The sequence below is a fragment of the Pyxicephalus adspersus genome, chromosome 12 (genome assembly GCF_032062135.1).
Source record: "Pyxicephalus adspersus chromosome 12, UCB_Pads_2.0, whole genome shotgun sequence".
Taxonomy (NCBI): Eukaryota; Metazoa; Chordata; class Amphibia; order Anura; family Pyxicephalidae; genus Pyxicephalus; species Pyxicephalus adspersus.
In genome coordinates, this window is record NC_092869.1 from 906,432 (window position 1) to 919,189 (window position 12,758).

Genomic DNA, 12,758 nt, shown 5'->3' on the forward strand with positions numbered 1-12,758 from the left:
GTCCTGAAGTATCACTGCAAGCTCACCAGCTCTTTGTGGCACCAGTGCCAGTAACTCGTGTCACTGTGGCACCTGAACAAGGTCATCAGGTCCCTGTAGAATTAGTGCCAGCCCCACAAGCCCATGTGATGCCAGCTTATCCAACATCTGAAGCACCGGTGCAAGCTTGTCAGGTCCCAGTGGTACAAGTGCCAGGTCCTCAGACTCCTGCTCTAACAGTGGCAGTTGCTCAAGTCCATGGTGCACCAGTGGTAGTTCCTCAGGCCCTTGCAGTAACCGTGCCAACTCAGACCCATGTGGCAGTTTCTCATATACCTGTGGCTCAAGTATCAGGGCACCAGGTCCCTGGAGCACCAGTGCATGTCTATCGTGTTCCTAAATTACCACAGCAAGCTCACCAGATCTCTGAGGCACCTGTGGCTGATCCTCATGTCACTGTGGCCCCAGTTCCTGTTTATAATGTGCCTGCAGTCTCAGTGACAGATCCTCAAGCTTCTGCAGCAGCAGTGCATGCTCCTCGTGGTCCTGAAGCATCACTGCAAGCTTATCAGCTCTCTGTGGCACCAGTGCCAGTCCCTCATGTCACTGTGGCACCTGATCAAAGTCATCAGGTCCCTGCAGCATCAGTGCCAGCTCCTCAAGCCCATGTAATGCCAGCTTATCCGGAATCTGAAGCACCTGTGCAGGCTTGTCAGTTCCCAGTGGCACAAGTGCCAGGTCCTCAGACTCCTGCAGCACCAGTGGCAGTTCCTCAGGTTCTTACAGCAGCAATGGTGGTTCCTCAGGCCCCTGCAGTAACAGTGCCAACTCAGGCCCATGTGGCAGTTTCTCATATCCCTGTGGCACAAGTACCAGGTCACCAGGTTCCGGCAGCACCACTGCATGCTCCCCATGTTTCTCAAGTACCACAACAAGCTTACCAGATCTCTGAGGCACCTGTGGCTGCTTCTCATGTCACTGTGGCACCAATTCAAGCTCATCAGGTCCTTGCAGCCGCAGTGGCAGTTCCCCAAGTTCCTTCTTTTGCAGTACAAGCTCAAAAAGTTCATCTGGCACCATTGCCAGTTCCTCTTAACCCTACAGCACCAGTGGCAGCACCTCAGGTACATGTTGCACCTGTGCTAGGTCCCCAGAATGCAGCAGTTGCAGTGCCAGCTCAGGCTAATGCAGCAGCTCTCCAGTTCCCTGCAGCAACAGTGCCAACTCTTCAAGCCCATGCAGTGCCAGTTTCTCAGACACCTGCCACACCAGTGCAAGCTAATCAGGTCTCGGTGTCACCAATCCCAGGTCCTTGGACTCCTGCAGCACCAGTGACAGTTCCTAGGGCCCCTGTAGCTTTAGTGGAAGTTCCTCAACCTTCTGCAGTGGCAGTGCCAGCTCCTCAGGTCCTTGTATCACACGTGTCACCTCCTCAGGTCCCTGTATCACACGTGTCACCTCCTCAGGTACCTGTATCACACGTGTCAGCTCCCCAGGTCCCTGTATCACATGTGTCACCTCCTCAGGTACCTGTATCACACGTGTCACCTCCTCAGGTCCTGGTATCACACATGTCAGCTCCTCAGGTCCTTGTATCACACATGTCAGCTCCTCAGGTCCTTGTATCACACGTGTCACCTCCCCAGGTCCCTGTATCACACGTGTCACCTCCTCAGGTACCTGTATCACACCTGTCAGCTCCTCAGGTCCCTGTATCACACGTGTCACCTCCTCAGGTCTCTGCACCAGTGCTACCAGCTCAGGCACCAGCAGTGATAGTAAAAGCTCTTTGGAACCCTGCAGTGCCACCTTCACATGCCGAACATGTGGCAGTTCCTCAGGGTCACCTGGCACCAATGCAGTTCCTCAGTCCCCTGTTCCCAAAGCCCCTATACTACCAGTTTTACCTCCTTAGATCCCTGTAACACCAATGCCAGCTCACCAGGACCATATAGCACCAGTGCAGCCCCTCCCAGGGACCAAATACTCTGTAGTCCTGGTGCCATATACTGATGTGACGGCTGTATGGGGTTTGTACTGTGGGCACCCAATGGGTGTTATTATTACTAAAATCTTTAATGCCCCCATTGTGTGCCCAGAGCGGGGAGTGAATTCAGGGAATAACCCTCTATGTTCTTGTAGTGTTTATAGAGAAAAGAATAAAGCATCAGAAATGATGGCGTCTCCTTGTGGTGATTTCCATGGCTTTATCTTTATATTTTATGCGCTTCAACATGTATGAGAAGGGAAATGAGATGAAATCCCCCCTGTATGGAGAAGCCCTGTGGGGGGAGATGTGGAATTCCACCCCAACTTCCCCCAAGACCTCAGGGGGAAAAACACCAACCAGAAAAATCAGCAGAGCTTCCGGCCAATGCCCACCATAGCCAGATCTGAAAATATGACTTGGCTTGGTGCTCTCTATGGTTCAGCATTAGGAATACATGAGATCCCTGTAAGAACAGAGCTAGTTTACACCAAGGGTGCCCAACTTACGGCTTATGGGCCACATACGGCCTATAGAGCTGTCAAATCCGGCCCTTCCCTCAGTCCCTTTCTGCTTGTTGTCTTGCGGGGGATGGGGCGTGTGCATCTCCTATGTTTCTCTATGAGATCCTTCTACCAAGGGAGGGAGCTTCCTGAGCATGCTCAGTGTGAGCTCCCTGACAGTGGGTGTGTTTTAATGATGTCACCAATCAGCTGTGTCTGTTCCCCGCCCACTTTGTATTGTGAGATAACCCCGCCCCTCGTACAGTAGCAGCATGAGAGCTGTGTCTGTGTCCATGCAGCTGTCACTATCCCCATGTATAAACCTTCATATCTCCTACACTGATTGTCATAGAAATGTGAATTTTTCAGGTTACACAGGGGACCCTAAATTTCACGCATAAAAATCCTAATAACAATTAGGGATTTATTTCACAATCAGGGGGGGCTATTTTAGGACCAGTGTCCCCTAATTGACTTTGAAAGTTAGGGAGTTCCGGGGGCCACCCCAATGGCAACGAGCCATTAGAGTAATTAGAGCAATTAGGATCCTGTCAATTCGCTCTGTGCTGTGTTGTCGCTCACGCTGTGTGTGTGTTGTGAGGTGGCGCTGCGGTTTCCCCTCCCTCATGCCACTCGGTACGGCTCACTGCCGCCGGAAGTCAAATCAAAGTCAGACGCTGCGAGGGACACTTACCTTCTCTGGAACAGAGGGATTTTACCAACTGAAAATGTGGGGGCCAGTGGGAAACACTTTTTGTCCACATCCCCCCTCCCCCCATATAAAATGTTATCCCCATCAAATCATGCTACCCTGTCACACATAGCTACCCCCTTACCCTCTCTGACCCCCAATTTCTCTGTAACATCTCGCTATAGATGGAGCTTTTATTGACATGTGAGAACAATCTAATGTGAATATTGTTGTAAATGTTTTATGTGCTGCATGAGTTTATATCAGAATATCAGAATTACACAGAAACAACCCAGGGACTTTCTACCTTGCAAATTAAACAATAAAATGTACTCTTCGTGCAGTATCGAAAAACTTTATTCTAGGAGCCTTGTATCAGAAATAACTCCTATGAGGGGTTTTGTCTTGGGAAACAATTGTCACTAACATGACTTCTAAGACTGGCTACACACGTGTAATAATTGGCATTGGATCTTTCACGATCCTTTCCAACATCAGAAGACTGAACAATATAGCGCCATGTGTGGGAGATATGAAGGTTTATACATTGGAGTAATGACAGCAGCATGGACACAGACACAGCTCTCATGCTGCTTCTGTAGGAGGGGCGGGGTTGTCTCATAGTGCAAAGTGGGCGGGGCACAGCTGATCTCCAAGGTTTATAGGACACGCCCACTTTCGGGGAGCTCACACTGAAGCAGAATCCTATAGAAAAAGATAGGAGATGCGCATCATTGTATACCCCCAGTCAGCTGGTAGTACGCATTCCTAATGTAGGATTATCTCATAGAACAACTGATTAGCTGTGGGTGTGGCCAAGATATGGGTGTGTTACCTCTGGGGAGTGGCTGAACACTGTAGGCCAGGGGTGTGCAAACTTTTTGCAAAGAGGGCCAGATTTGGTGAGGTGAAAATGTGTGGGGACCAACCATTTGGCCTAACATTCTTTGAACCATTAACATTAAATGCAAATTAATTATTTTATGAAATATTTATTGCAAATGGCATACTTTTTATTTCTTCACACAGAACACAAATAAATCTAAAAAAGTTGTTACTGGAATCACTCTGCTAAAATGGGTGCATAGGTTTTCTTATTGTACCCTGACATTTTTTAGGGGATCTAGTCAAACGAGCACTGGCAAGCACGAGCACTGCTCGTCATTGACGAGCACTGTTCTCATTCCAAGGTCTATATTAGATTCTTTGTGTTTTACTATATATATATATATATATATATATATATATATATATATATATACATATACGCATGACTATGTTGCTGAGTAACTAACAGTTAAAAAATTCAACCGAAATTCATTCAATACCAGTAACATTGAAATTTTTTAATATTTTTAAACCTCAGGTCCCTGTATCACACTTGTCAGCTCCTCACACGTGTTACCTTCCAAGGTCCCTGTATCACAAGTGTCAGCTCCTCAGGTCCCTGTATCAAACATGTCAGTCCCTCAGGTCCTGGTGTCACACTTGTAACCTCCTCTGGTCCCTGTATCACACGTGTCAGCTCCTCAGGTTATTGTATCACACGTGTCAGCTCCTCAGGTCCCTGTATCACTGTGTCACCTACTCGTGTCCTTGTATCACATGTGCCAGCTCCTCAGGTCCCTGTATCACACATGTCAGTTCCTCAGATCACCTCCTCAGGTCCCTGTATCACACGTGTCAACTTCTCAGATCCCTGCACCAGTGCTACCAGCTCAGGCACCAGCAGTGCTAGTAAAATGTCATTGGGACTCAGTGCCCACCTTCACAAGCCACTGCCACACAAGTTCCATATCCTCAACTTTAGCACATGTAGCAGTTCCTCTGGGAACTGGCACCACCAGGCACCAAGGCAGGCACCAGGCACCAATGCAGTTCCCAAAGCCCCTGCACCACCAGTTTTACCGCCTTGTAACACAAATGCAAGCTCATCTGGACCATATGGCACCAGTGCAGTCCCACCCAGGGACCAATTACTCTGTAGTCCTGGTGCCATATTACCGTTGTGACTGCAGTATGGGGTTTGTGCTGTGGGCACCCAATGGGAATTATCCTTTATACTAAACGAAAGATGTAATTATACACGGACCCAACCTACATGCACACCACAACTGCAAGAGGGATACACGGAGGGATATTATTTCACTACAAGGTGGCATCATTGCCAGAACTCACCACCAGATGTCCTCAGAGTACAGTGCTGGGATACAAAGAGGGGTATTATTTCAGTACAAGGTGGCGTCATTGCCAGAACTCACCACTAGATGTCCTCAGAGTACAGTGCTGGGATACACAGAGGGGTATTATTTCAGTACAAGGTGGTGTCATTGCCAGAACTCACAACTAGATGTCCTCAGAGTGCAGTGCTGGGATACACAGAGGGGTATTATTTCAGTACAAGGTGGCGTCATTGCCAGAACTCACCATGCTGGGATACACAGGGACATTATTTCAGTACAAGGTGGCGTCATTGCCAGAACTCACCACCAGATGCCCTCAGAGTACAGTGCTGGGATACACATTGGCTGTGCGTAGCATAACAAGTCCAGTCACATGCAGGGAGAACCGGTCCAACAATGTCTGGGCGATGGAGATGTTCCATATTGCAGGTTATGGTTATGGTGCGGACTCCTATTCACAGAGTTAGCCCCAAGGGAAGAATCTGCTGGGCCACTGGTACAACCGATTCCCGGTCCTCAGCTATCATTCATCATCGTCCAATCAGAGCTCAGTTTTTACTTGTCTCTAGCAGTCTCCAGATACATGGCAGCAGTTTTTAACCATTTTAGGTAACATGGGGGCAGTCTCTAGCAGTCCCTGGGACTTGTGCAGTCTCTAACAGTTTCCATTAATGTGGCAGCATTCTGTAGCACTCTCTAACAGTCCCAAGTCAGAGGGAAGCAATCTCAAACAGTCTCTGGTAATATAACAGCAGTCTCAGACAGTCTTTGGTAACATGATAGCAGTCTTGGACAGTCTCTGGTAATATGACAGCAGTCTCAGACAGTCTCTGGTAACATGACAGCAGTCTCAGACCATCTCCAGTCACATGGCCAGTGATATTATAGGGGTTGGATCAATCTCTTTTCCTGGGGGTAAATCCCCTCATTGGGCACAGATTCTGCTCTGATAGATGAAAGGATTGCAGCATGAAGCTGAGCGGTTGTAGTCATGTGACAGGCGGGCGTGGCACTACATAGTGATCCCCCACCACTTTACATCACCAATTGTCCCATTAAAGGTATTTATAGGATTTGTCCCTGGGTAATGATCAGCGACCCCCCCCCCGCCAGTCATGACAGGGAAGTAAAACCCCACTCTAACTTTCTCCTTGTACAGATTTGTCCCAACACACACTGGCCACATGGCAACCCCGAGCCCTGCATTTTATATAAAGGGGCGGGGCTATCCAGACCTTTCTATGATTGGCTTTTGGGACTGAGCTGATTTGGGCGCGCTGTTCTTATTGGCTGCAATTGGCGTTTTTTTTGGCGGCAAACAGTTTGTGGTTCAAGTACTTCACAAATTGGGGGATTTGCCGTGACCCCACATCTCTATCACCAACCTATGATCACCCAACACTACCTACAAGCAGCTTCCTATGTTGCCCCCTCTACTGGTGGGATGTGTTCATTTCTACCCGTGGTATGTTAGGGCCCAGTCACATTTTCCACTCCCCATGCGTTTCGTTGCATTCATTGCATTTATTTTAAATGAGCTGCCAATGTGAATAAATAGACCAATAAATATGTACCGTCTGATGCTGCACCCCACAATGCATTTGTAGTGTTTTGCAATGGAAATGCGATGGAGCAGCATCACCTTAATGTTCTGGAGTTCCAATTAGCATTGCAATGCATGTCTACTACCGAAGGTCATCATATCAGCCAGCAATTGGGTGAATCTCACAGCAGCAAAAATGAATTAGCTCATAGGTGTCAACATGACAGGTCCTCTTTAATATAATTATTTGTATACAATGAGACCCCCACACCTGGGAACAACTTTCTCCCCCCTCCACACCTGGGATCGACTCTCCCCCACAAACACACCTGAGAAGGATCCTCTCCTCCACCCTCCACACACACCTGAGAAGGACCCTGTCCCCCTCTCCACACCTGGGAACAACCCCCTCCACACACCTGAGAATGACCCCCTCACACCTGAGAAGGACCCTCCCCCCTCACACCTGAGAAGGACCCTCTCCTCCCTCCTCACACCTGGGAAGGTCCCTCTCCCCCTCTCCCCCCTCACACCTGAGAAGCACCCTCTCCCCCCCTCCACACCTGAGAAGGACCCTCTTCCCCCTCCACACCTGAGAAGGACCCTCTCCCCCCTCACACCTGAGAAGGACCCTCTCCCCTCTCTCTGCTCAGTGATGATCTCACACTTCTTTTTGCACAGATTCAGGCCCAGAACAAGCAGGGAGGAATGCAGAAATTGGGCTGGGTGTTGGCCACAGGCCTATGGGTGCGGCTCTCCCTCCTCTTAAAGTTTTTCCTGTGCTGACAACGGCGACTCTGATCTCTCCTCAGACAACAGAACCCCATCGCCATGGTAAGAGCCCCCCGACCCCTCTGTGGCCCTATGGGGACTTTATTAGGATTTTGTCAGCAGGGAGCTGGCTGATCTGTATCTTCCTCTGGGGTTTTATTATTATGTATGTGCTTTGTATATTATTATTGTTATTTTTATGTTATTATATCTGTGCTTGTATATTATTGTTATTATTATTCTTATTATTTTTATGTGTGTGATACAACAGAAATATTCCACAGATGATGGATGGATTATCCTCATTCACTCTTCATTGTTACCGGGAGGTATATATACGAATATAGGAAAGGAAGTGATCATTTCATAGTTATGTATATATAACATACCAATGTATAGTATTTATTATCTATTCCTACATATAGTATTCAGCTATCTATAATATATACAAGAAGTTATATTTCTATATAATCCATACAATCTATCAATGTATAGTACTGATCCATATTCTATCCATGAAATATAGAAAGGCTTATCTATCCCTACTCATAGTATTGCTCTATTATCTAGCCCTACTCCTAGTATTGCTCTATTATCTATCCCTACTCCTAGTATTGATCTATTATCTATACTCCTAGTATTGCTCTATTATCTATCCCTACTCATAGTAATAATCTATTATCTATCCCTACTCCTAGTATTGCTCTATTATCTATCCCTACTCCTAGTATTGCTCTATTATCTATCCCTACTCCTAGTATTGATCTATTATCTATCCCTACTCCTAGTATTGATCTATTATCTATCCCTACTCATAGTATTTATCTATGAACTCTATATATTATACACGGAAGACAGGAAGTGATACTTTCATAGACATATCACATGTATCCATCTGATATTATTCTATGAAATATACCAAAGGCAGGAAGTTATATTTCCTCTAAACATATACAATGTATTGATCTATTAGCTGTGTCTATGTATGGGGCTGATCTATGATCTCTATATAAAATGTACAGAAGACAGGAGGTGATATTTCTTAGGGAAAAAGATTGTCAGTAGATATTGGATCTGTCCATAAATTTGTTCTATCATCTATCTACAATATAAGGAAGGACCCATACAATGTATTGATCTATTAGCTATGTCTAGCAATAGTATTGATCTGTTATCTATTCCTGGCTATAGTATTGATCTATAATCTATTCCTATCTATAGTACTACTGATCTATAATCTATTCGTATCTATAGTATTGATCTATAGAATATTAATAAGGTAGGAAGTGATATTTCTATAAATAAATACAACCTATCAGTTTATAGTATTGATCTATAGGTAAGATTTAGGAAGTGATCAGGAATCTTTCTATAAATCCATACAAGGTATTAATCTATAATACAGGAAGTGATATTTCTGTACACATATACAATGTATCTATCTATCATCTATTACTATCTATAGAGCTCCATTTGTAAAACTGGGAATCTGAATTTCCTTTAAACATTCCCTGGTGAGAATCGGCTACTGCCATTGAAACACATGGACCTGGAAGATTCCCACCAGTGAATGTCAGATTCCCTGTTTTATAGACTGATCCCATAGTGTTGCTCCATGATCTATCTATAGAATATACAGAAGGCAGGAAGTGATATTTCCATGAATATTGATAATCTATTGATCTGTGATCTATAAAATCTTCATAGGAGGGGGCGCCTGGGCAGGAGGATCTTCGTTATAAAATTTCATATTTCTTGGAAAATAAAGTAACTGTGCAGAGCGGCCTCTGACTGACCACAGGGCATGCTGGAACTTGTAGTACCATAGTGATTCATGGAAATGTTCTATAACGATTGTCCGTTATTAATTCCAACCTGCCAGAGTCAACAAAAGTGGGTGTGGCCTGACCTGTAACGGTCGGAGAGATTGTATGGTCGGGGAGGGGCTGATAACCTCATCACCAGCGATCTAAACATATTGCGTCGTCGCATGTCCGGTCTGCTGATTGTTGTGTCTCCATATGTTATCTCACATGTTATCTGCTTGCACTTACTGTATCAGAAACAATTTATTGGTAAATTCCAGAAAACTGCCAGCATACTGAAAAACCTGCCTGCTGCCATTATCCCGCATTCTGATTGGAGGAGATTAGCAATGCGGCCATTGTTGAATATGAATTATATAGGACAATGACACATCAATGCAATGAAACAACTCCAGCTGCCCTGAAGGGGTTAAACTTCTGCAGGATTTGCTTAAAAAATATTTGATCAGCATTGTCATCTGCTTCCTGTGACTAATTCTGTGTGTGGAATGGGTGAATGTTGGCGGGCTCGGGGCCCTGCAGATGCATCATGCAATGAAAAAAATTAGACTGACTCACTGACCTCTTCCTGATCCCTGTGAGCTCTGGGTGTGGCTGTGCTATTATAAAAATGGCTTGGGGTAGGGGTATTAAGGATTCCTTCACCAACCCTCTTGTCATCGATGTATATTGATGTGGTGTCCAAATCTGAACAGAAATAAAAAATGCAGACTCAGAAAAGAGAGTCTCACCCCACAGTTTACAGCCCACAAGGAGACCTCAAAGGGGCCCATACACTAGGGGGAAAAATATGCCAACAGGGGCCCCATGTGCGGTGTGCAGAGATTTGCAAATGGTGCTGGGGGCCCCTATGTGCAGTGGTCAGAGATCTATAGGATGGTGAAGGGGGCCCCTATATGTGGTGTGCAGAAATCTGCAGGATGTTGCTGGGGGCCCTTATGTGCGGTGTGCAGAGATCCATAGGATGCTGCTGGGGGCCCCTATGTGTGGTGTGCAGAGATCTATAGGATGTTGCTGGGGGCCCTTATGTGTGGTGTGCAGAGATCTATAGGATGGTGCTGGGGGCCCATATGTGTGGTGTGCAGAGATCTATAGGATGGCGCTGGGGTCCCGTATGTGTGGTGTGCAGAGATCTATAGGACGGTGCTGGGGGCCCCTATGTGTGGTGTGCAGAGATCTATGGGATGGTGCTGGGGGCCCCCATGTGTGGTGTGAATAGATCTTTAGGATGGTGCTGGGGGCCCCTATGTTTGGTGTGCAGAGATCTATGGAATGGTGCTGGGGGCCCCTATGTGTGGTGTGCAGAGATCTATGGGATGGTGCTGGGGGCCCCTGTCTACCTGCAGCATCATTTTGCTTCCAGTCTTCTGGACTACAGAACTGCCTTCCGCCATTAGAGATAATTCGAATCATTTCGGCTAAATTCACTTTGCCAAAAAGTTACAGATTTCCCACCACCGAGTTGGGCAGTGACTGGGAGGAATGCGGAACAGAGGCTGAAATTCTACTCTTTGTGTTTTTATAACGCCGCGGTCATTGCTCCCCCACCCCAGCGTCTATACCGACAAGTCTGCTCCTCCATGGCTGGGCGCGTCCTTACATGTATGTGTCGCCTGACATTCCACAATCTATGGATGGCCAAGACGTATGTAATCCCAAGGAGAAGAATTCTTATTGCAGCTTATCGGAGGTGTGAGCTCCATTCATTTCCTCATTTTAATGGTGATCCTACCAGTAAGACACTTCCTGTTACAGGGTGACAATGCCCACTTACTGTACTCTATCTATGGAGGAGGTGCGTTGTCTGATGACCATAAATTCCGAGCTATGACTTGATACGGAGTTTCCAATGGCAAACATCAAGCTTCCTTTTATGTCATTTTGTATTTGTAGATGGATTCATAGAGCCAATACCATCACTTAGACATAGCTCACCATGCCCTTACTATGGGGCCCCAGATGAAAGCCTTGTGGTGACTTATGTAGGTATAGCAATATTAGATGTACATATAACGGATATATTGGATGTAAGTTTAGGAAAACCCAAACTGGTATTCTGCGTTCTGCAGGGGCAGGCTCGTCGTACATTGCTACAGCCCTACTACAAACAATATAAAACTTTATTTCTCAGGCCATTAAAAAATTCCGATGTAGGACGGGTCAAATAGGCTGTAACCCCTGCCCATCTCATCAAAAGCCAGGTCCTCCAACCAAGAAAAAATGGGGAATTCTGAGATTTCCTCCACACAATACTGGGGACCCCATACCTTTATGGACCTGGCTTTGTACACAGGGGCCCATTCATGGGTGGACAGAAAAGGGTCTTCATCCTCAAGGTTACAATTGTCCTTCACTGGAAACCCTGGAACCTAACCATTCAGAAGTTGTATCTCCATACGTGTGGTCCTACAGTGTAGGTTTGCTTATTCTATGAGTGTTTCCCATGCATTTCATGACCTTGTTTTATTCCAGGCTCATATGAATAAGATTCCCCCATCGGAGATGGAGCGCTCCATGGAGAAGATCATCACCATCTTCCAGAGGTACGCTGACAAGGAAGGCAACCAGGCAACAATGAACTCTAAGGAGTTTGAGACCTTCATGAACACAGAGCTTGGCTCTTTCACCAAGGTGAGCGGTCAATGATATTTTCATTCAGTATTTTATAATCTTCTTTACCGGGGTGAATCTTGTCTAGAGCGCTGAGTTCCCTGAATGTGAAGTTCCATAGGCAGCAGGTGATCCTCCTACAGGTGAGGGCTCACATCCTTTAGGGTTCCCAAGCCAGGAACATGTATGGGATGTCACCTGGGGTATATAAATGGCATGTGGCCGGTAAGTAGATCCTGCTGTCCTCTGGGATTGGTGGTCAGTTTACAATATTACTTCCTAATGGCTCAACTTGTGTTGTGTTCTGACTCTGCCCGACCATGATTGGTTGTAGCTGGTTGGGCAAACATGAAGTTTGCCACATGGAAGCAGTGCAAAACAAAATCCATACTGGTCTGACCCATTGCAGTTGGTTTCTTGCCTTGAGGAAGCCAAAACTTTCTAGTGATGGAACAAAACGTTGGAGCAAACCCATTACGAGGTCTTTTCTTCCTACCCTTGTGAAGATCAAACAGTCCTTCATATGAGTTTTGTTCCTCTCCATACACCACTGGTGAGGGTAAGCTTCTCTTTCCCACTGTGTGACCACACCACCAGAGAAACCTTTTCAAATAACTTCTCTTCCACCAAGTACCAACAACCTTTGGCCCCAATGGTCATGGTGA

General features: G+C 46.2%; 1 protein-coding gene across 1 annotated transcript in view; it reads left to right on the forward strand.

The window, feature by feature from the left end:
• Positions 1-7,562: 7,562 nt before the first annotated feature.
• LOC140341902 (uncharacterized) overlaps positions 7,563-12,758 on the forward strand; it is a gene marked incomplete at its 3' end in the record, with an annotated part of 7,005 nt that continues 1,809 nt past the window's right edge. Inside the window, 2 exon segments of the mRNA XM_072427835.1 lie at positions 7,563-7,720; positions 11,956-12,114. Of these exon segments, the coding sequence (XP_072283936.1) occupies positions 7,718-7,720; positions 11,956-12,114 (162 nt within the window).